This window comes from Panulirus ornatus, chromosome 56, assembly GCF_036320965.1.
Source record: "Panulirus ornatus isolate Po-2019 chromosome 56, ASM3632096v1, whole genome shotgun sequence".
NCBI lineage: Eukaryota > Metazoa > Arthropoda > Malacostraca > Decapoda > Palinuridae > Panulirus > Panulirus ornatus.
In genome coordinates this window covers 30,746,935-30,772,684 of record NC_092279.1, presented here as the reverse complement: position 1 = coordinate 30,772,684, position 25,750 = coordinate 30,746,935, and the positions used below count along the sequence as shown (strand labels likewise).

Genomic DNA, 25,750 nt, shown 5'->3' with positions numbered 1-25,750 from the left:
TACCTGAGACTATTGAAGATCGAAAAGGCATTAACTCGACTGTGGATCGCATCAAATTGAAGATCAGTGATACTGTCCAAGCTGCAAAGGACACTGTTAAAGTAGGGTTGAGGAGAATCTTAGACAAAGCCAAAAAGAAAATCAAGGACAAAATAAAAGAAAAGACACCTAAGCTATCGTAAGTTTGATGGATTTATTAGTTTAGGTGCTGCATAGCCAGGTTCTGCAAAAAAAAAAAAAAAAATCTTTTGCATAAGCAATGTGTGAAACCAGACACTCTGCTTAACCCACTTCTACTAAAATGATAGACTGATGCCACTTTGATAACTTTGGATTTAATTTAGTATTTACTTCACCTGTAGTGCGTTATTTCAGAGAACTGTAAAAGCAAATGTTTTTTCATGTGGAATAGGTAATTGCACTCAGTAGTCTTTTAAAAAAAACAGTAGACTTAGGAGTGAAAGAAAATTTAGCCTTCAGTAAGGCATCTATACCTTCATGAGAGTAGAAAGGGTTAATACCTAGCATGAGTCGTATTTAGAACTCTTATTCTTGCCTGATTTTCATATTCACTGGAAAAGCCTGAAAAATCTTTGTAGTAGTAAAACTTGCTTGCTTACACAGAAGAATGTTTCCTAATGACGAGTTTGTCAGCTGGCAAGAAAATGCATGAAATTCTTTTTATATATTGTACAGCCAATAAGTCTCAAGATGTGTTCTAAACTAGACTGAGAAGAATTTAGGACTGCATCAGATTGTATATACCCTGAGTGGAAAGGTATACAGGCTTGAAAAGAAGTGAAAAAATTGACTTTGTTGAAAGACAGTAAGAGGATTGATTGATCCTCTTGCAGACCATCGATGTAGAATTTGTCTCCAAGTGTCCTGTTGCTCTTGGAACCTGTCCTGCTTATCATCTGCTTATAAGAAATATACCTATCACATTCAACTGATGGCTAGGTGCACAATAAAATTTTTTTCAATAGTTTGTTGTTTTAAAATCCATGGGAGCGATAAAATTGCATTTCAGTGGTAAGTAACACAGGAAGAATGTAGTTGCTGTGACTGAGAAACAAATGATGTGTTCAGTAGCTACTGAGACCGAGACTCTACTAGCTAGGCTTAATGATTAGGTATGGATCATGTATGGGTTTAGACAAGCCATATGTTTACACATTTGATGTATTTGATTAAAAGATTCATGTGATGTGTGCAAAGTGATGCATTCTGTGGCATGAAACACTTTAGTGTGTGAGATTGTTAGGGACACGAAGTGTGTCACAAGATGTCAAGTGGTTGAGATTTGCAGATAATGGCAGAACTTGAGATAGCTAGTATATATCTTGTTGAAAGTGCCATCTTAAGTTTTCAGTTAATTGTTACTGACTTGACTTGTGAAATGGTGAAAATCTAGGGCAAAATGAATTTGATATCTTTAGAAAAGAGAAGTAGATGAATATTTATGTCAGATAGTTTGGCTAGTAAGCATTGCTGGAATGAAAGCTTTAGAAATCTAATATGTAGGGCAGTGAGGATGACCCACACACAGTTGGTATTCTCTTGGGAGAATCAGTTGAATGGCCAAGTAAATGAGAAAATGTTTTGGAGACCTTTGAAATGTTGGATAAAAAGTATTCTGTTCATGTTTAGATTAATAGATTGGACTTTTAAGAATGAGATATGATAAATCTGTTTAATTTTCTTTCAGCAATCTCTCTCTCTCTCTCTCTCTCTCTCTCTCTCTCTCTCTCTCTCTCTCTCTCTCTCTCTCTCTCTCTCTCTCTCTCTCTCTCTCTCTCTCTCTCTCAAAACTTTACCGATGTAAGTTTCACATCTCATCAGAAATTTTGAGTTCAGGGGTATACAGTAAAGAGACTAACCAGTAGAATTTTGCATTCCATAATTGCTCATCATTTGACAACATTTTTAAAGAACTAGAGAATAAGTAAATCTTAGTGTCATGAATGAAATGTTTACAAAACCTGTAGTTAGAGAAAGTGCATGCTTTACAGTTTCTAACTATTGTATTTGAACACATAACCCACACAATATCTGATGTGACATGCTTCACTGGTAAATGAGAAAACTCAGCTCCTAAGGAATTGTATGTGCACCTCTTGTAATTCTGTAGTAATGTTGTTTCATTAAAAAGAAATTACTGCACAGGACACTGTTAAAGTATATTACAGGTACACCACCGATTTTCCGGCAACTGATGGTTCGGCACCTCCTTTAGTCTGAACAAAAGTACATGAGAAAACTTGAAATTACTGTGGCCACCAGACTAGTTTATTGGGCAGCCACAGATGGCGTTGTGTGTAGGGTGCGCTTATTTACATTCTTTACATGGCACTTGTTGGTTGTGATACTGCAATTGTTTGTGATTCTTAGCTTATTTTGCTTAGATTTAACCCTAGCTATGGCTTCTAAGACATATGAGAGTGTCAGTCGTGGCGTCAAACATATACACCAGTCCATATCATTCCAAGATAAAGTAGAGCTGTTGAAAAAAATGGACCGTGGTGTTTCGGTGCGTAATCTGTGTAACATCTACAGTATTGGTTCATCAGTTGTTTATGATATAAAGAAGCAAAGGGAGAAATCGTTGAAATTCTATGCAGACAGCGGTTCCAAGAAGCAAATGACGATTAGACAAATTTTGAAAGATGGTAAGAGTACTGAGCATGATCGAGTGATGATGGAATGGTTTCGACAGCATTTGAGTGATGGAGTGGACTTGTCAGGTAGCATGATAATGGACCAGGCTAAGTTGTTCCATAAAGAATTTGAATTACAACATAAGTGTGACTATAGTGAAAGATGGATTTAAAGATTCAAGAAGCATCATAGAATTTCCATGAATAAAAGTGTGTGGAGAAAAGTGGTCTGCACACCATGAAGGAACTGCCGAGTATGTGGACGAATTTGTGAAACTCATAGGTCACGAGCACTAGTCCTGAGCAGGTATATAATGTATTTCATTTATTAATTGAATTTACATTTGGTATTTGTTAGACTTAAATTTCTAGCAGTCCATGGCATACTTTAGACACATGGGAGATGTATGATTAGCGGGTTAGAGGTGTGTTGATGAATTATTACATGACCACAGTTGGTCAGGCAGAATTGTTAATTTGGCAAGGCTTTGGAACCAAGAGTGCCGGAAAATCGGTGGCGAACCTGTAATACTTTAGTAGTTTCCTTAAAGCTGGTGATTGTTAATATGTTTAAGGATTTTTTTTTAGATTTGTATATGAGAGTGGTTCCTTTTTTGGTTAATAGAATCCATCAAGATTTGCTGGTAGAATATCTCTGACCTAGAAAGTATAGGTTGGAATATCAAAAATTGCAGTATAATTTTGGATTTTATGGATTTTAAAACTTGGGGCCACACACTGATCTGAACATGTAATTTTTACAGTGTTTTGCATCAGTAATATAGGTTTTATATGTTATTTGTTTGTCATATATGTAAATATGTGGTACACAATACTGTACTAAATGTGATGAAAATATTCTCTAATTTTTTCTTACTTATTCACCATTCCCTGCATTAGCTAGGTAGTTTCTGGAACAGATGAAGAAAATTACTTGTTTCACTAGTTGGCTCCACATACCTTTCTGTAGTTTCCCCCAGCTGCTTCATGGGCCCTGGTTTAGTCCATGGACAACACATTGCTCCAGTTCACTCTATTCCGTGAATGCCTTTCACCCTCCTGCATGTTCAGACCCCCCAAGGACTCAAAATGTTTTTTTTTTTACTCCATCCTTCCTTGTCTACTTTGGTTCTTCTCCACTTACGACTTCTTTTAACTCATTCTTTTCATGTGTCCAAAGTGTTCCAGCACACCCTCTTTGGCTTTCAGCCATACTTTTCCTCTCTCTCACCCAATCATTACTTACTTGATAAACCCTCTTCATGCCACGTTTTGTCTTCAGTCATTTCATGGATATATACTGATAAAACTCCTCCAGCTCTAGGAACTCATGAGTTGGCAGTAAATATGTATGTAATGAAATTATTAGAGAAGCCCCAATCTACACTGTTGTCCTCTGCAGTAATTTCTTTTTATGAAGTGGCATTTTGTTTGTATCTGTTAGATGTGAAATGGAATTAATAGAGGTAGAAGACAATTTTCAGGGAACTAAGTGTTTTTATTAAGTTACATATTTAGGATATTCTGCCTCTTGTGTTGTTTATTGTTAGCCAAGTAATAGTTAGTGCCTTCAACTTTGATGATCCAGGTGACCATCTTTATCGTGAGAGAGCATTGTGAGTTATTTTAAGCTTTAGGATGACAAAACAGTGATGAAGGAAAGATTTTGTTTGTGATTGGTAAGTAGTCTCCACCACTCACTGAGTTTAGTTTACCATCACATCAGTTAAGAAAGAGTTCTCCAGCATAGAGTTGAAAGAAGTGTCCACCACTCATTGAGTTTGGTTTACCATCACATCAGTGAGACAGAGTTATTTAGCTCAAGAGTTGTAAGTAGTGTCCATCATTCACTGAGTTTAGTTTCCCATCTCATCTCTCGATCTATTTGTCTATCTATCTATATCTTTGATGCTCATCTCCTCTGATCAATGAAACAGGATTCTCTAGCTTAGAGTTATAAGTAGTGTCCACTACTCACCACAGTTAGTTGGCTCAGCAAAGTAAAAAAATTGATATGTTCCTTGTCCATTGTAGATGAATTGTTTCTATAAGTGTAAGAATTATTTTTGCACAACAGAAATATGTGTCCACTACTCACCTCAGTTAGTTGGCATAGCAAAGTAAAAAAAACTTGATATGTCCCCTGACCATTGTAGATGAATGGTTTCCATAAGTGTAAGAATGATTTTTGCTCTACAGAAATATGTAAGGTACCTCAGCTATACTTTCCATCTACCCTTTTCGGTGTGTGAGAAATTTCAGGAATCTACACATAGTAACTGCTGTTTGTGTGTTTGTGGGTAGAGGAAAGATGGTTATGTTATGCATAGTTGGTCTTAGAGTGTTGATGTGTTTGCATCAAAACTTGCTGTGCTTTGTTTGATGATATTCTAAGCCTTTAAAGGTCCACTATCATGTAAGCATGCACTGAGGCCTTCTCTCATCCTGTAAGGTTAGAGTTCATTAGTTTACATGGAATCATGATGCAGACTTAGCCATTCTTTCATCAGAATTAGATTACTGTAGTATACAGTATCAGAATAAAGTATGTGTGAAAGAAATTTCTTTAACATATGTTGCTTTATAGTTTAGAATCAACTGTTTTTACTGTTGTAGATCTTTAAGGTAGTTTTATTTATCTAAAGTTATGATTTTACAACCAGAACTTTCTGAAGATTTTTTCCCACAACTAGACACGGCACTAACCTCTGTGTTGGTGATGTAGCACCAGGAAACAGACGAAGAAAGGCACATCTGGTCACATACATACATGCAGATAAGTATATTCATGCACATATGATAAAAGATAAACACATACATAAAGATACTTATTTACAAATGTACACATTCATACATGCTCTCTGTCATCCATCCCCATTACCACCCTGCCCCACAGAAAGTAGCATTAATGTATAAAAGAAAAGAAAAAAATAATGATATACTTTCTCTTCTCCCCCACACCCGATCCCTGCCTCCAGCATCATTGAGGTAGCACTTGGGAACAGATGAAGAAAGGCTGCATCCATTCACATCCTCCATTATTATCATGCCTGTCATTCTTATCAAAAATTTTTTGTTTACAAATGGTAACCTTGTATAAGTAGGTCATTCTCAGAAATCTTTTATTCCCCAATTCTGTGTGAATAATGATAGTGAAAGCTGGTTTTTATCACTTGTGGTTATGCCATGAGTGAGATGTCACTATCAGTGAGGCTGTATCGTTATCAATGAATGGTAAAGAGAACAGTTCTGTTGTGGACCTTCTTGCTCCAAAGAGTCCGTCATTACCCTCCTCCTCCATGTACTACAGCCTTACGGCTGCTGGAGCCCCATAAAGTGGTAATGAGGTTGTAGAAAAATAATGATGTTAATGAAAACTACTCTTAGAAAATTTCTTGAGACATATCTTGGATTTGGTCCAGCTTCCTCTTACAGGAGGTATTTTGAGTTAGCTCTATTCAGTACATAACTCAATCACTGCATTGTCTAAACCAGTTGGCTAGCACAGAGTTCTTATTTTTTGTGTCATTGTCCATAGTGTTTGATTTATGCATATATTAATGTCTTTTTTTATATTGGCTTAGTCTTAGTTTTGTTACATTGATTCCATTATTCATGTATAGTGGTTTGAATTGCATTCTTCAACTCGTGAAAATCTAGCTTACCTTTTTCTTTAACCTTTTGTCTTTTTAAGAATGAAGTCTTGAAACTCCTGTGGAGCTTAGATTAGTTTTTTTCACATTTTGCTTATATTTTTTTATTTTTAGTTTATTTGCTATTTTGTATAAGTTGTAGATTTCTGTAGGTAAATTAGTAACATTAATGTTACCAGAGCACCAGTGGCTCTGGCTCAGGTTCAGCCTAGCCCTGTGGTACCCGAGACTGTTGAAGATCGAGAGGGTGTTCGCTCGACTGTGGATCGCATCAAAGGGAAGCTTAATGATACCATCACTACTGCAAAGGAAAAAGTAGGAGGGAAGGTCAAAGACAAAGTCAAACAGAAAATTAAAGACAAAATAAAAGATAAGGCAACAAAAAAGTTGGACCCAACAGGAGGGCATGCTAAGTTGTAAGTTTGATGGATTCATTAGTGCTTTAGGTGATGGAACTTAAATGCTTTGAAAAAGTTTAACTTCTTAAACATGGGTGCTCCAAGTTTAGGTGAAGCTTAACTGTACGTTTTTTCATTCAGCAACAGCATGTCTTTTAATTGTAGAGCTAGCTGACCTTTATGCTTGCTTCTGCTGGCTTGTGAAGAATATCTTTAGACACCTGTAGAGACAAAGGAACCCTTCTATTTTACCTAATTGTAAAGACCTTGCTACTTAGAATCCATTAATGCGACATTTGGTAGATGTGATAAACCTGGGTAACCTTTCCAACATGGATACCAGTATTTTTAACAGAACTTTGCATTTTTTTTTTTATGCAAATTGAAGGCATTTGCTTTATGGTAGTTCTCCAAACCAACTTTCAGAAATCTTGAACAGATATTTTGTGTGTTCTTTTGCATTTTCTACTTTAGGGGCACTTAGAGACACATTAGGTTGTAGGCTGTTGACAACAGCCGCTCAGGGTGGTACTACCATCTTGACTGAGGAGTGTTAAAGTAGTGCCTGGAATCATATTAACACTGTCCATGTCAAGATTGCTGGTCTTACTTCCTGTCTCATCAAAACAGGTCTACTGGGCTAGTTCTGCCATCTTCTTACAAGCACCATGCACTTACTCAGACCTTGTTATTATTTTTTTTTTTTTCATAAGTATTCTTACCAATTCCTGTCCACTCAAACATTTTTGATTATTATGAAAAAAGGTGTAATTGATGTGTACAGATGAATCTGCATGTGATTATATAGCATGAGTGTTGATGGCAGAAATCATTTTATTTAGTTGACATCATTATGTTTAGAAAGAATAGTGACAGCATATTAAGCATGTTGAGCTGTATTTAAAGTTGGCATATGCTGAGGCTCATGACGAAAAGGATTGGTATGCAATTCATTGTCACTTTTTGTGTTCACATCAGTGGTTTGTTAAAACCATATATTCATTAAAATATTCATTAAAATGGTGAAGGATAGAATATTAAAATATTATCATGACAGAAGTTACATTGTTTGCACAGAAATGCTACCTGATGACTTCAGTTGCAGTGGTGTGCTAGTGACAGAAAGTCACAATGAAAACAATTTTTTTAGTCTTATTATGAAGTTTGTGAGTGGAGAATGTTCAAGAACATGATGATAGTAAACTGATTAAGACTTTTGGATGTGGTTATGGTAGAGGAATCTTGCCTGAATAGCATGATAAGTGGATTTCTGAAAGAGATTTTTTTTTATTAACTTTATTCCAATCCTCAGATACTATGAAGTCTTTCTGTTTTCTCAAGTTTTCTCAACTGCCTGCTTATATGCAAAAATGTGGTCCATAGTCCTACCTTTCCTCAGTCTATCTGGTTCCTTACAGAGGTTCTCCAATCCTTTTAACACAGTCACAGGCTAACCACACACTTTGTCAGATTTGCTAAGATTTTTGCAGTCTCAAAATGTGGGAGGGTGTTCTTGTTCCCTATCATTTAGTAACAGGCACACTTGTAGGATTTTGCTTTAATAGTGCTGGTTACATGATGACAGGGAGAGAGAACACATTCTCATAGTATAATGCATTCACTAGAGCAGGTTTGAAACTTGAGAATGCCATATGTGGGTCACTTCAATAAATGATATAACAAGTTTTCGGTATGACTTGTGCAGGCAAGCGAGTTGAATGTGTACATGTTTGTGTGTGTGTGTATGCATATGTATATATATGTTGATATGTATGTATGTATGTGAGAAATACTTAGAAAAGCAAATGGATTTGTATGTAGCATTTATGGATCTGGAGAAGGCATATGATAGAGTTGATAGAGATGCTCTGTGGAAGGTACTAAGAATATATGGTGTGGGAGGCAAGTTGTTAGAAGCAGTGAAAAGTTTTTATCGAGGATGTAAGGCATGTGTACGTGTAGGAAGAGAGGAAAGTGATTGGTTCTCAGTGAATGTAGGTTTGCGGCAGGGGTGTGTGATGTCTCCATGGTTGTTTAATTTGTTTATGGATGGGGTTGTTAGGGAGGTGAATGCAAGAGTTTTGGAAAGAGGGGCAAGTATGAAGTCTGTTGGGGATGAGAGAGCTTGGGAAGTGAGTCAGTTGTTGTTCACTGATGATACAGCGCTGGTGGCTGATTCATGTGAGAAACTGCAGAAGCTGGTGACTGAGTTTGGTAAAGTGTGTGAAAGAAGAAAGTTAAGAGTAAATGTGAATAAGAGCAAGGTGATTAGGTACAGTAGGGTTGAGGGTCAAGTCAATTGGGAGGTGAGTTTGAATGGAGAAAAACTGGAGGAAGTGAAGTGTTTTAGATATCTGGGAGTGGATCTGGCAGCGGATGGAACCATGGAAGCGGAAGTGGACCATAGGGTGGGGGAGGGGGCGAAAATTCTGGGAGCCTTGAAGAATGTGTGGAAGTCGAGAACATTATCTCGGAAAGCAAAAATGGGTATGTTTGAAGGAATAGTGGTTCCAACAATGTTGTATGGTTGCGAGGCGTGGGCTATGGATAGAGTTGTGCGCAGGAGGATGGATGTGCTGGAAATGAGATGTTTGAGGACAATGTGTGGTGTGAGGTGGTTTGAGCGAGTAAGTAACGTAAGGGTAAGAGAGATGTGTGGAAATAAAATGAGTGTGGTTGAGAGAGCCTAAGAGGGTGTTTTGAAATGGTTTGGGCACATGGAGAGAATGAGTGAGGAAAGATTGACCAAGAGGATATATGTGTCGGAGGTGGAGGGAACGAGGAGAAGAGGGACCAAATTGGAGGTGGAAAGATGGAGTGAAAAAGATTTTGTGTAATCGGGGCCTGAACATGCAGGAGGGTGAAAGGAGGGCAAGGAATATACATAGACGTCCACACACGCAAATATACATACCTATACATCTCAACGTATACATATATATACACACACAGACATATACATATATACACATGTACATAATTCATACTGTCTGCCTTTATTTATTCCCATCACCACCTCACCACACATGTAATAACAACCCCCTCCCCCCTCATGTGTGCAAGGTAGCGCTAGGAAAAGACAACAAAGGCCCCATTCGTTCGCACTCAGTCTCTAGCTGTCATGTAATAATGCACCGAAACCACAGCTCCCTTTCCACATCCAAGTCCCACAGAACTTTCCATGGTTTACCCCAGACGCTTCACATGCCCTGGTTCAATCCATTGATAGCACGTCAACCCCGGTATACCACACCGTTCCAATTCACTCTATTCCTTGCACGCCTTTCACCCTCCTGCATGTTCAGGCCCCGATCACTCAAAATCTTTTTCACTCTATCTTTCCACCTCCAATTTGGTCTCCCACTTCTCCTCGTTCCCTCCACCTCTGACACATATATCCTCTTGGTCAATCATTCTCTCGCTGTAACCAAACCATTTCAAAACACCCTCTTCTGCTCTCTCAACCACACTCTTTTTATTACCACACATCTCTCTTACCCTTACATTACTTACTCGATCAAACCACCTCACACCACATATTGTCCTCAAACATCTCATTTCCAGCACATCCACCCTCCTGCGCACAACTCTATCCATAGCCCACACCTCACAACCATACAACATTGTTGGAACTACTATTCCTTCAAACATACTCATTTTTGCTTTCGGAGATAATGATCTCGACTTCCAAACATTCTTCGAGGCTCGATAAAAACTTTTCACTGCTTCTAACAAATTGCCTCCCACACCATATATTCTTAATACCTTCCACAGAGCATCTCTATCAACTCTATCATATGCCTTCTCCAGATCCATAAATGCTACATACAAATCCATTTGCTTTTCTAAGTATTTCTCACATACATTCCTCAAAGCAAACACCTGATCCACACATCCTCTACCACTTCTGAAACCACACTGCTCTTCCCCAATCTGATGCTTTGTACATGCCTTTACCCTCTCAATCAATACCCTCCCATATAATTTACCAGGAATACTCAACAAACTTATACCCCTGTAATTTGAGCACTCACTCTTATCCCCTTTGCCTTTGTACAATGGCGCTATGCAAGCATTCCAACAATCCTCAAGCACCTCACCCTGAATCATACATACATTAAATAACCTTACCATCCAGTCTACAATACAGTCACCCCCTTTTTTAATGAATTCCACTGCAATACCATCCAAACCTGCTACCTTGCCGGCTTTCATCTTCCGCAAAGCTTCTACTACCTCTTCTCTGTTTACCAAAGCATTTTCCCTAACCCTCTCACTTTGCACACCACCTTGACCAAAACACTCTATATCTGCCACTCTATCATCAAACACATTCAACAAACCTTCGAAATACTCACTCCATCTCCTTCTCACATCACCACTTCTTGTTATCACCCCATTAGCCCCCTTCACTGAAGTTCCCATTTGCTCTCTTGTCTTACGCACTTTGTTTACCTCCTTCCAAAACATCATTTTATTCTCCCTAAAATTTAATGATACTCTCTCACCCCAACTCTCATTTGCCCTCTTTTTCACCTCTTGCACCTTTCTCTTGACCTCCTGCCTCTTTCTTTTATACATCTCCCACTCATTTGCATTTTTTCTCTGCAAAAATCGTCCAAATGCTTCTCTCTTCTCTTTCACTAATAATCTTGCTTCTTCATCCCACCACTCACTACCCTTTCTAATCAACCCACCTCCCACACTTCTCATGCCACAAGCATCTTTTGCGCAAGCCATCACTGCTTCCCAAAATACATCCCATTCCTCCCCCACTCCCCTTACCTCCTTTGTTCTCACCTTTTTCCATTCTGCACTCAGTCTCTCCTGGTACTTCCTCACACAAGTCTCCTTCCCAAGCTCACTTATCATACCACTCGCTTCACTCCAACATTCTCTCTTCTTTTCTGAAAACCCCTACAAATCTTCACCTTCACCTCCACAAGATAATGATCAGACATCCCTCCAGTTGCACCTCTCAGCACATTAACATCCAAAAGTCTCGCTTTCGCGCGCCTGTCAATTAACGCGTAATCTAATAACGCTCTCTAGCCATCTCTCCTACTTACATACGTATACTTATGTATATCTTGCTTTTTGAACCAGGTATTCCCAATCACCAGTCCTTTTTCAGCACATAAATCTACAAGCTCTTCACCATTTCCATTTACAACACTGAACTCCCCATGTATACCAATTATTCCCTCAACTGCCACATTACTCACCTTTGCATTCAAATCACTCATCACTATAACCCAGTCTTGTGCATCAAAACCAGTAACACATTCAGCTGCTCCCAAAACACTTGCCTCTCATAATCTTTCTTCTCATGCCCAGATGCATATGCACCAATAATCACCCATCTCTCTCCATCAACTTTTAGGTTTTACCCATATCAATCCAGAATTTACTTTCTTACACTCTATCACATACTCCCACAACTCATGTTTCAGGAGTACTGCTACTCCTTCCCTTGCTCTTGTCCTCTCACCAACCCCTGACTTTACTCCCAAGACATTCCCAAACCACTCTTCCCCTTTACCCTTGAGCTTCGTTTCACTCAGAGCCAAAACATCCAGGTTCCTTTCCTCAATCATACTACCTATCTCCTTTTTTCTCATCTTGGTGACATCCACACACATTTAGACACCCCAATCTGAGCCTTCGATATGAGCCCTCCCCACATGACTCCTTCTGTTTCCCCCTTTTAGAAAGTTAAAATACAAGGAGGGGAGGGTTTATAGCCCCGTGCTCCCGTCCCCTTTAGTCGTGCTCTACGACAGGTGAGGAATGCATGGGAAGTATTCTTTCTCCCCTATCCCCAGGGATATATATATATATGTATATATATATATATATATATATATATATATATATATATATATATATATATATATATATATATATCTGCCACTCTATCATCAAACACATTCAACAAACCTTCAAAATACTCACTCCATCTCCTTCTCACATCACCACTACTTGTTATCACCTCCCCATTTGCGCCCTTCTCTGAAGTTCCCATTTGCTCCCTTGTCTTACGCACTTTATTTACCTCCTTCCAGAACATCTTTTTATTCTCCCTAAAATTTAATGATACTCTCTCACCCCAACTCTCATTTGCCCTTTTTTTCACCTCTTGCACCTTTCTCTTGACCTCCTGTCTCTTTCTTTTATACATCTCCCACTCAATTGCATTTTTTCCCTGCAGAAATCGTCCAAATGCCTCTCTCTTCTCTTTCACTAATACTCTTACTTCTTCATCCCACCACTCACTACCCTTTCTAACCAACCCACCTCCCACTCTTCTCATGCCACAAGCATCTTTTGCGCAATCCATCACTGATTCCCTAAATACATCCCATTCCTCCCCCACTCCCCTTACTTCCATTGTTCTCACCTTTTTCCATTCTGTACTCAGTCTCTCCTGGTACTTCCTCACACAGGTGTCCTTCCCAAGCTCACTTACTCTCACCACCCTCTTCACCCCCAACATTCACTCTTCTTTCTGAAAACCCATACAAATCTTCACCTTAGCCTCCACAAGATAATGATCAGACATCCCTCCAGTTGCACCTCTCAGCACATTAACATCCAAAAGTCTCTCTTTCGCACGCCTGTCAATTAACACGTAATCCAATAACGCTCTCTGGCCATCTCTCCTACTTACATAAGTATACTTATATATATCTCGCTTTTTAAACCAGGTATTCCCAATCATCAGTCCTTTTTCAGCACATAAATCTACAAGCTCTTCACCATTTCCATTTACAACACTGAACACCCCATGTATACCAATTATTCCCTCAACTGCCACATTACTCACCTTTGCATTTAAATCACCCATCACTATAACCCGGACTCGTGCATCAAAACCACTAACACACTCATTCAGCTGCTCCCAAAACACTTTGGTCGAGGTGGTGTGCAAAGTGAGAGGGTTAGGGATAATGATTTGGTAAAAAGAGAACAGGCTGTAAAAGCTTTGCGGAAGATGAAAGCCGGCAAGGCAGCAGGTTTGGATGGTATTGCAGTGGAATTTATTAAAAAAGGGGGTGACTGTATTGTTGACTGGTTGGTAAGGTTATTTAATGTATGTATGACTCATGGTGAGGTGCCTGAGGATTGGTGGAATGCGTGCATAGTGCCATTGTACAAAGGCAAAGGGGATAAGGGTGAGTGCTCAAATTACAGAGGTATAAGTTTGTTGAGTATTCCTGGTAAATTATATGGGAGGGTATTGATTGAGAGGGTGAAGGCATGTACAGAGCATCAGATTGGGAAAGAGCAGTGTGGTTTCAGAAGTGGTAGAGGATGTGTAGATCAGGTGTTTGCTTTGAAGAATGTATGTGAGAAATACTTAGAAAAGCAAATGGATTTGTATGTAGCATTTATGGATCTGGAGAAGGCATATGATAGAGTTGATAGAGATGCTCTGTGGAAGGTACTAAGAATATATGGTGTGGGAGGCAAGTTGTTAGAAGCAGTGAAAAGTTTTTATCGAGGATGTAAGGCATGTGTACGTGTAGGAAGAGAGGAAAGTGATTGGTTCTCAGTGAATGTAGGTTTGCGGCAGGGGTGTGTGATGTCTCCATGGTTGTTTAATTTGTTTATGGATGGGGTTGTTAGGGAGGTGAATGCAAGAGTTTTGGAAAGAGGGGCAAGTATGAAGTCTGTTGGGGATGAGAGAGCTTGGGAAGTGAGTCAGTTGTTGTTCGCTGATGATACAGCGCTGGTGGCTGATTCATGTGAGAAACTGCAGAAGCTGGTGACTGAGTTTGGTAAAGTGTGTGAAAGAAGAAAGTTAAGAGTAAATGTGAATAAGAGCAAGGTGATTAGGTACAGTAGGGTTGAGGGTCAAGTCAATTGGGAGGTGAGTTTGAATGGAGAAAAACTGGAGGAAGTGAAGTGTTTTAGATATCTGGGAGTGGATCTGGCAGCGGATGGAACCATGGAAGCGGAAGTGGACCATAGGGTGGGGGAGGGGGCGAAAATTCTGGGAGCCTTGAAGAATGTGTGGAAGTCGAGAACATTATCTCGGAAAGCAAAAATGGGTATGTTTCAAGGAATAGTGGTTCCAACAATGTTGTATGGTTGCGAGGCGTGGGCTATGGATAGAGTTGTGCGCAGGAGGATGGATGTGCTGGAAATGAGATGTTTGAGGACAATGTGTGGTGTGAGGTGGTTTGAGCGAGTAAGTAACGTAAGGGTAAGAGAGATGTGTGGAAATAAAATGAGTGTGGTTGAGAGAGCCTAAGAGGGTGTTTTGAAATGGTTTGGGCACATGGAGAGAATGAGTGAGGAAAGATTGACCAAGAGGATATATGTGTCGGAGGTGGAGGGAACGAGGAGAAGAGGGACCAAATTGGAGGTGGAAAGATGGAGTGAAAAAGATTTTGTGTGATCGGGGCCTGAACATGCAGGAGGGTGAAAGGAGGGCAAGGAATATACATAGACGTCCACACACGCAAATATACATACCTATACATCTCAACGTATACATATATATACACACACAGACATATACATATATACACATGTACATAATTCATACTGTCTGCCTTTATTTATTCCCATCACCACCTCACCACACATGTAATAACACCCCCCTCCCCCCTCATGTGTGCAAGGTAGCGCTAGGAAAAGACAACAAAGGCCCCATTCGTTCGCACTCAGTCTCTAGCTGTCATGTAATAATGCACCGAAACCACAGCTCCCTTTCCACATCCAAGTCCCACAGAACTTTCCATGGTTTACCCCAGACGCTTCACATGCCCTGGTTCAATCCATTGATAGCACGTCAACCCCGGTATACCACACCGTTCCAATTCACTCTATTCCTTGCACGCCTTTCACCCTCCAGCATGTTCAGGCCCCGATCACTCAAAATCTTTTTCACTCTATCTTTCCACCTCCAATTTGGTCTCCCACTTCTCCTCGTTCCCTCCACCTCTGACACATATATCCTCTTGGTCAATCATTCTCTCGCTGTAACCAAACCATTTCAAAACACCCTCTTCTGCTCTCTCAACCACACTCTTTTTATTACCACACATCTCTCTTACCCTTACATTACTTACTCGATCAAACCACCTCACACCACATATTGTCCTCAAACATCTCATTTCCAGCACATCCACCCTCCTGCGCACAACTCTATCCATAGCCCACACCTCACAACCATACAACATTGTTGGAACTACTATTCCTTCAAACATACTCATTTTTGCTTTCGGAGATAATGATCTCGACTTCCAAACATTCTTCGAGGCTCGATAAAAACTTTTCACTGCTTCTAACAAATTGCCTCCCACACCATATATTCTTAATACCTTCCACAGAGCATCTCTATCAACTCTATCATATGCCTTCTCCAGATCCATAAATGCTACATACAAATCCATTTGCTTTTCTAAGTATTTCTCACATACATTTTTCAAAGCAAACACCTGATCCACACATCCTCTACCACTTCTGAAACCACACTGCTCTTCCCCAATCTGATGCTTTGTACATGCCTTTACCCTCTCAATCAATACCCTCCCATATAATTTACCAGGAATACTCAACAAACTTATACCCCTGTAATTTGAGCACTCACTCTTATCCCCTTTGCCTTTGTACAATGGCACTATGCAAGCATTCCAACAATCCTCAAGCACCTCACCCTGAATCATACATACATTAAATAACCTTACCATCCAGTCTACAATACAGTCACCCCCTTTTTTAATGAATTCCACTGCAATACCATCCAAACCTGCTACCTTGCCGGCTTTCATCTTCCGCAAAGCTTCTACTACCTCTTCTCTGTTTACCAAAGCATTTTCCCTAACCCTCTCACTTTGCACACCACCTTGACCAAAACACTCTATATCTGCCACTCTATCATCAAACACATTCAACAAACCTTCGAAATACTCACTCCATCTCCTTCTCACATCACCACTTCTTGTTATCACCCCATTAGCCCCCTTCACTGAAGTTCCCATTTGCTCTCTTGTCTTACGCACTTTGTTTACCTCCTTCCAAAACATCATTTTATTCTCCCTAAAATTTAATGATACTCTCTCACCCCAACTCTCATTTGCCCTCTTTTTCACCTCTTGCACCTTTCTCTTGACCTCCTGCCTCTTTCTTTTATACATCTCCCACTCATTTGCATTTTTTCTCTGCAAAAATCGTCCAAATGCTTCTCTCTTCTCTTTCACTAATAATCTTGCTTCTTCATCCCACCACTCACTACCCTTTCTAATCAACCCACCTCCCACACTTCTCATGCCACAAGCATCTTTTGCGCAAGCCATCACTGCTTCCCAAAATACATCCCATTCCTCCCCCACTCCCCTTACCTCCTTTGTTCTCACCTTTTTCCATTCTGCACTCAGTCTCTCCTGGTACTTCCTCACACAAGTCTCCTTCCCAAGCTCACTTATCATACCACTCGCTTCACTCCAACATTCTCTCTTCTTTTCTGAAAACCCCTACAAATCTTCACCTTCACCTCCACAAGATAATGATCAGACATCCCTCCAGTTGCACCTCTCAGCATATTAACATCCAAAAGTCTCGCTTTCGCGCGCCTGTCAATTAATGCGTAATCCAATAACGCTCTCTAGCCATCTCTCCTACTTACATACGTATACTTATGTATATCTTGCTTTTTGAACCAGGTATTCCCAATCACCAGTCCTTTTTCAGCACATAAATCTACAAGCTCTTCACCATTTCCATTTACAACACTGAACTCCCCATGTATACCAATTATTCCCTCAACTGCCACATTACTCACCTTTGCATTCAAATCACTCATCACTATAACCCAGTCTTGTGCGTCAAAACCAGTAACACATTCAGCTGCTCCCAAAACACTTGCCTCTCATAATCTTTCTTCTCATGCCCAGATGCATATGCACCAATAATCACCCATCTCTCTCCATCAACTTTTAGGTTTTACCCATATCAATCCAGAATTTACTTTCTTACACTCTATCACATACTCCCACAACTCATGTTTCAGGAGTACTGCTACTCCTTCCCTTGCTCTTGTCCTCTCACCAACCCCTGACTTTACTCCCAAGACATTCCCAAACCACTCTTCCCCTTTACCCTTGAGCTTCGTTTCACTCAGAGCCAAAACATCCAGGTTCCTTTCCTCAATCATACTACCTATCTCCTTTTTTCTCATCTTGGTGACATCCACACACATTTAGACACCCCAATCTGAGCCTTCGATATGAGCCCTCCCCACATGACTCCTTCTGTTTCCCCCTTTTAGAAAGTTAAAATACAAGGAGGGGAGGGTTTATAGCCCCGTGCTCCCGTCCCCTTTAGTCGTGCTCTACGACAGGTGAGGAATGCATGGGAAGTATTCTTTCTCCCCTATCCCCAGGGATATATATATATATATATATATATATATATATATATATATATATATATATATATATATATATATATATATATATATATATATATCTGCCACTCTATCATCAAACACATTCAACAAACCTTCAAAATACTCACTCCATCTCCTTCTCACATCACCACTACTTGTTATCACCTCCCCATTTGCGCCCTTCTCTGAAGTTCCCATTTGCTCCCTTGTCTTACGCACTTTATTTACCTCCTTCCAGAACATCTTTTTATTCTCCCTAAAATTTAATGATACTCTCTCACCCCAACTCTCATTTGCCCTTTTTTTCACCTCTTGCACCTTTCTCTTGACCTCCTGTCTCTTTCTTTTATACATCTCCCACTCAATTGCATTTTTTCCCTACAGAAATCGTCCAAATGCCTCTCTCTTCTCTTTCACTAATACTCTTACTTCTTCATCCCACCACTCACTACCCTTTCTAACCAACCCACCTCCCACTCTTCTCATGCCACAAGCATCTTTTGCGCAATCCATCACTGATTCCCTAAATACATCCCATTCCTCCCCCACTCCCCTTACTTCCATTGTTCTCACCTTTTTCCATTCTGTACTCAGTCTCTCCTGGTACTTCCTCACACAGGTGTCCTTCCCAAGCTCACTTACTCTCACCACCCTCTTCACCCCAACATTCACTCTTCTTTTCTGAAAACCCATACAAATCTTCACCTTAGCCTCCACAAGATAATGATCAGACATCCCTCCAGTTGCACCTCTCAGCACATTAACATCCAAAAGTCTCTCTTTCGCACGCCTGTCAATTAACACGTAATCCAATAACGCTCTCTGGCCATCTCTCCTACTTACATAAGTATACTTATGTATATCTCGCTTTTTAAACCAGGTATTCCCAATCATCAGTCCTTTTTCAGCACATAAATCTACAAGCTCTTCACCATTTCCATTTACAACACTGAACACCCCATGTATACCAATTATTCCCTCAACTGCCACATTACTCACCTTTGCATTTAAATCACCCATCACTATAACCCGGACTCGTGCATCAAAACCACTAACACACTCATTCAGCTGCTCCCAAAACACTTTGGTCGAGGTGGTGTGCAAAGTGAGAGGGTTAGGGATAATGATTTGGTAAAAAGAGAAGAGGTAGTGAAAGCTTTGCGGAAGATGAAAGCCGGCAAGGCAGCAGGTTTGGATGGTATTGCAGTGGAATTTATTAAAAAAGGGGGTGACTGTATTGTTGACTGGTTGGTAAGGTTATTTAATGTATGTATGACTCATGGTGAGGTGCCTGAGGATTGGCGGAATGCGTGCATAGTGCCATTGTACAAAGGCAAAGGGGATAAGGGTGAGTGCTCAAATTACAGAGGTATAAGTTTGTTGAGTATTCCTGGTAAATTATATGGGAGGGTATTGATTGAGAGGGTGAAGGCATGTACAGAGCATCAGATTGGGAAAGAGCAGTGTGGTTTCAGAAGTGGTAGAGGATGTGTAGATCAGGTGTTTGCTTTGAAGAATGTATGTGAGAAATACTTAGAAAAGCAAATGGATTTGTATGTAGCATTTATGGATCTGGAGAAGGCATATGATAGAGTTGATAGAGATGCTCTGTGGAAGGTATTAAGAATATATGGTGTGGGAGGAAAGTTGTTAGAAGCAGTGAAAAGTTTTTATCGAGGATGTAAGGCATGTGTACGTGTAGGAAGAGAGGAAAGTGATTGGTTCTCAGTGAATGTAGGTTTGCGGCAGGGGTGTGTGATGTCTCCATGGTTGTTTAATTTGTTTAAGGATGGGGTTGTTAGGGAGGTAAATGCAAGAGTTTTGGAAAGAGGGGCAAGTATGAAGTCTGTTGGGGATGAGAGAGCTTGGGAAGTGAGTCAGTTGTTGTTCGCTGATGATACAGCGCTGGTGGCTGATTCATGTGAGAAACTGCAGAAGCTGGTGACTGAGTTTGGTAAAGTGTGTGGAAGAAGAAAGTTAAGAGTAAATGTGAATAAGAGCAAGGTTATTAGGTACAGTAGGGTTGAGGGTCAAATCAATTGGGAGGTGAGTTTGAATGGAGAAAAACTGGAGGAAGTGAAGTGTTTTAGATATCTGGGAGTGGATCTGGCAGCGGATGGAACCATGGAAGCGGAAGTGGATCATAGGGTGGGGGAGGGGGCGAAAATTCTGGGGGCCTTGAAGAATGTGTGGAAGTCGAGAACATTATCTCGGAAAGCAAAAATGGGTATGTTTCAAGGAATAGTGGTTCCAACAATGTTGTATGGTTGCGAGGCGTGGACTATGGATAGAGTTGTGCGCAGGAGGATGGATGTGCTGGAAATGAGATGTTTGAGGACAATGTGTGCTGTGAGGTGGTTTGATCGAGTAAGTAACGTAAGGGTAAGAGAGATGTGTGGAAATAAAAAGAGCGTGGTTGAGAGAGCAGAAGAAGGTGTTTTGAAATGGTTTGGGCGCATGGAGAGAATGAGTGAGGAAAGATTGACCAAGAGGATATATGTGTCGGAGGTGGAGGGAACGAGGAGAAGAGGGACCAAATTGGAGGTGGAAAGATGGAGTGAAAAAGATTTTGTGTGATCGGGGCCTGAACATGCAGGAGGGTGAAAGGAGGGCAAGGAATAGAGTGAATTGGATCTATGTGGTATAATGGGGTCAACGAGCTGTCAATGGATTGAATCAGGGCATGTGAAGTGCCTAGGGTAAACCATGGAAAGTTGTGTGGGGCTTGGATGTGAAAAGGGAGCTGTGGTTTCGGTCATTATTACATGACAGCTAGAGACTGAGTGTGAACGAATGTGGCCTTTGTTGTCTTTTCCTAGCGCTACCTCACACACATGAGGGAGGAGGGGGATGTTATTCCATGTGTGGTGAGGTGGCGATGGGAATGAATAAGGGCAGACAGTATGAATTATGTACATGTGTATATATGTGTATGTCTGTGTGTGTATATATATGTATACATTGAGATGTATAGGTATGTATATTTGCATGTGTGGACGTGTATGTATATACATGGTATGTGGGTGGGTTGGGCCATTTCTTTCGTCTGTTTCCTTGCGCTTCCCCGCAAACGCGGGAGACAGCGACAAAGCAAGATAGATAAATATAGGGTAAAGGGGAAGAGTGGTTTGGGAATGTCTTGGGGGTAAAGTCAGGGGTTAGTGAGAGGAGAAGATCAAGGGAAGGAGTAGCAGTACTCCTGAAACAGGAGTTGTGGGAGTATGTGATAGAATGTAATAAAGTGAATTCTCGATTAATATGGGTAAAACTGAAAGTTGATGGAGAGAGATGGGTGATTATTGGTGCATATGCACCTGGGCATGAGAAGAAAGATCATGAGAGGCAAGTGTTTTGGGAGCAGCTGAATGAGTGTGTTAGTGGTTTTGATGCACGAGACCGGGTTATAGTGATGGGTGATTTGAATGCAAAGGTGAGTAATGTGGCAGTTGAGGGAATAATTGGTATACATGGGGTGTTCAGTGTTTTAAATGGAAATAGTGAAGAGCTTGTAGATTTATGTGCTGAAAAAGGACTGGTGATTGGGAATACCTGGTTTAAAAAGCGAGATATACATAAGTATATGTATGTAAGTAGGAGAGATGGCCAGAGAGCGTTATTGGATTACGTGTTAATTGAGAGGCGCATGAAAGAGAGACTTTAGGATGTTAATGTGCTGAGAGGTGCAACTGGAGGATGTCTGATCATTATCTTGTGGAGGCTAAGGTGAAGACTTGTATGGGTTTTCAGAAAAGGAGAGTGAATGTTGGGGTGAAGAGGGTGGTGAGAGTAAGTGAGCTTAGGAAGGAGACTTGTGTGAGGAAGTTACAGGAGAGACTGAGTACAGAATGGAAAAAAGGTGAGAACAATGGAAGTAAGGGGAGTGGGGGAGGAATGGGATGTATTTAGGGAATCAGTGATGGATTGCGCAAAAGATGCTTGTGGCATGAGAAGAGTGGGAGGTGGGTTGATTAGAAAGGGTAGTGAGTGGTGGGATGAAGAAGTAAGATTATTAGTGAAAGAGAAGAGAGAGCCATTTGGACGATTTTTGCAAGGAAAAAATGCAATTGAGTGGGAGATGTATAAAAGAAAGAGACAGGAGGTCAAGAGAAAGGTGCAAGAGGTGAAAAAGAGGGCAAATGAGAGTTGGGGTGAGAGAGTATCATTAAATTTTAGGGAGAATAAAAAGATGGTCTGGAAGGAGGTAAATAAAGTGCGTAAGACAAGGGAGCAAATGGGAGCTTCAGTGATGGGCGCAAATGGGGAGGTGATAACAAGTAGTGGTGATGTGAGAAGGAGATGGAGTGAGTATTTTGAAGGTTTGTTGAATTTGTTTGATGATAGAGTGGCAGATATAGGATGTTTTGGTCGAGGTGGTGTGCAAAGTGAGAGGGTTAGGGAAAATGATTTGGTAATCAGAGAAGAGGTAGTAAAAGCTTTGTGGAAGATGAAAGCCGGCAAGGCAGCAGGTTTGGATGGTATTGCAGTTGAATTTATTAAAAAAGTGGGTGACTGTATTGTTGACTGGTTGGTAAGGTTATTTAATGTATGTATGACTCATGGTGAGGTGCCTGAGGATTGGCGGAATGCGTGCATAGTGCCATTGTACAAAGGCAAAGGGGATAAGAGTGAGTGCTCAAATTACAGAGGTATAAGTTTGTTGAGTATTCCTGGTAAATTATATAGGAGGGTATTGATTGAGAGGGTGAAGGCATGTACAGAGCATCAGATTGGTGAAGAGCATTGTGGTTTCAGAAGTGGTAGAGGATGTGTGGATCAGGTGTTTGCTTTGAAGAATGTATGTGAGAAATACTTAGAAAAGCAAATGGATTTGTATGTAGCATTTATGGATCTGGAGAAGGCATATGATAGAGTTGATAGAGATGCTCTGTGGAAGATATTAAGAATATATGGTGTGGGAGGCAAGTTGTTAGAAGCAGTGAGAAGTTTTTACCAAAGATGAAAGGCATGTGTACGAGTAGGAAGAGAGGAAAGTGATTGGTTCCTAGGGAATGTCGGTCTGCGGCAGGGTTGTGTGATGTCCCCATTGTTGTTTAATTTGCTTATGGATGGGGGTTGTCAGGGAGGTGAATGCAAGAGTTTTGGAAAGAGGGGCAAGTATGAAGTCTGTTGTGGATGAGAGAGCTTGGGAAGTGAGTCAGTTGTTGTTCACTGATGATACTGCGCTGGTGGCTGATTCATGTGAGAAACTACAGAAGCTTGTGACTGAGTTTGGTAAAGTGTGTGAAAGAAGAAAGTTGAAAGTAAATGTGAATAAGAGCAAGGTTATTAGGTACAGTAGGGTTGAGGATCAAGTCAATTGGGAGGTAAGTTTGAATGGAGAAAAATTGGAGGAATTGAAGTGTTTTAGATATCTGGGAGTGGATTTGTCAGTGGATGGAACCATGGAAGCGGAAGTGAATCATAGGGTGGGTGAGGGGGTGAAAATTCTGGGAGCCTTGAAGAATGTGTGGAAGTCGAGAACATTATCTCGGAAAGCAAAAATGGGTATGTTTGAAGGAATAGTGGTTCTAACAATGTTGTATGGTTTCGAGGCGTGGGCTATGGATAGAGTTGTGCGCAGGAGGGTGGATGTGCTGGAAATGAGATGTTTAAGGACAATATGAGGTGTGAGGTGGTTTGATCGAGTAAGTAATGTAAGGGTAAGAGAGATGTGTGGTAATGAAAAGAGTGTGGTTGAGAGAGCAGAAGAGGGTGTTTTGAAATGGTTTGGTCACATGGAGAGAATGAGTGAGGAAAGATTGACAAACTAGATATATGCGTCAGAGGTGGAGGTAACAAGGATAAGTGGGAGACCAAATTGGAGGTGGAAAGATGGAGTGAAAAAGATTTTGAGTGATCGGGGCCTGAACATGCAGGAGGGTGAAAGGCGTGCAAGGAATAGAGTGAATTGGAACGATGTGGTATACCGGGGTCGACATGCTGTCAATGGATTGAACCAGGACATGTGAAGCGTCTGGGGTAAACCATGGAAAGTTGTGTGGGGCCTAGATGTGGAAAGGGAGCTGTGGTTTTGGTGCATTATTACATGACAGCTAGAGACTGAGTGTGAACGAATGGGGCCTTTGTTGTCTTTTCCTAGCGCTACCTCGCACACATGAGGGGAGGGTGTTGTTATTTCATGTGTGGTGAGGTGGCGATGGGAATGAATAAGAGCAGACAGTATGAATTATGTACATGTGTATATATGTATATGTCTGTGTGTGTATATATATATATATAAATGTATACGTTGAGATGTATAGGTATGTATATTTGCATGTGTGGACGTGTATGTATACGGATGTGTATGTGGGTGGGTTGGGCCATTCGTTCGTCTGTTTCCTTGCGCTACCTCGCTAACGCGGGAGACAGCGACAAAGCAAAATAATAATAAATGATATATATGTATGTGTGTATATGAGTGGATGTGCCAGTCCTCCTCTGTTTCCTGGTGCTACTTCGCTGAATCACAAAACAGCGATTAAGTATAATAAATGAGTATGCATTTCAAAATACAATATTCATTGCATGATTACTGGCAGGTATAGATAATTATTTTAATATTTGTGAAATATCATTTCTGGTACTACCCTACTTATGAACCGGCTCAGGAACATAACCTGTTGACAATTAGGTACAAGCAAAATTATTATTATTTTTTTTCGTATTTGATTGCTGTTTCTTGTGTTTTCAAGGTAGTTTCAGGAACAAAGAAAGGCTGCATTTGTTCACATCCATTCTTTAGCTGTCATGTGTAGTGCACCAAAAGTACAGCTACATATCCACAACTAGGCCCTAAAGACCTTTCCATAGTGCACCCCAGGTGCATCATATGTCCTGATTCAGCCCACTGATAGCACATTGAACCCTGTATACCACATTGTTCCAGATCACTCTATCCTGTGCATGCCTTTCAACCTCTTGCATGTTCTGGCCTTGATCATGCAACACCTTTTTCACTCCATCTTTCCATCCATTCCCCATTCCATATTTCTTCCTCTAATGACAAGTATATCCTCTTTATCAACCACTTCTTACTCATTCTCTCCATGTCTCGATCCATTTCAGCACGCCCTCTTCGACTTTTTCAACCACAGTCTCTTCATTACATCTCTCCCCCACCCTTTTATTACTTGCTTGATCATACTGCCTCACACTACATATTTTTCTCTGATATTTCGTTTCCAACACATCCGCCCTCACATCTTCATCTGTTATCTGCACTTTGCATCCATATAACATCTATTTATTTATCCTTTTTTTTTATCACTGTTTCATGTATTAGAAGATAGTGCCCGAATTTTTTCACATCCGCGCTTTATCTGTCATGTGCTGTGCACCAAAACCACAGTTCCTTATCCACAACCAGGCCCGACCTTTCCATGGTGCACCCCTGATGCTTCATATGCCCTGGCTCAGTCAATTGACAATACATCGATCCCAGTATATCACATCATTATAATTCACTCTTATCCTGTACACTCCTCTCACCTCCTGCATGTTCTGGCCCCAGTTGCTCAAAATCTTTTTCACTCCGTACTTCTATAGCCACCTTCCTCCAAAAAGCGTTATCTATAGCACATGCTTTGCATCCATATATTTGTTGTTGGGACTGCTGTAACTTCAAACATGCCTATTTTTGCC

At 40.6% G+C, this 25,750-nt stretch overlaps 1 protein-coding gene across 4 annotated transcripts in view; it reads left to right on the top strand.

The window, feature by feature from the left end:
* Positions 1–25,750, top strand: part of LOC139766048 (uncharacterized) — a 191,185-nt gene that overhangs the window by 105,534 nt on the left and 59,901 nt on the right. For 3 of the 4 annotated variants that reach the window (XM_071694191.1, XM_071694189.1, XM_071694190.1), the window contains exon 3: positions 6,490–6,726. The exons of the other annotated variant lie outside the window; for it this stretch is intronic. In XM_071694191.1, coding sequence (XP_071550292.1) covers positions 6,490–6,726 — 237 coding nt within the window. The remainder of the gene's footprint in view (positions 1–6,489; positions 6,727–25,750) is intronic. 4 annotated transcript variants of the gene reach the window in all.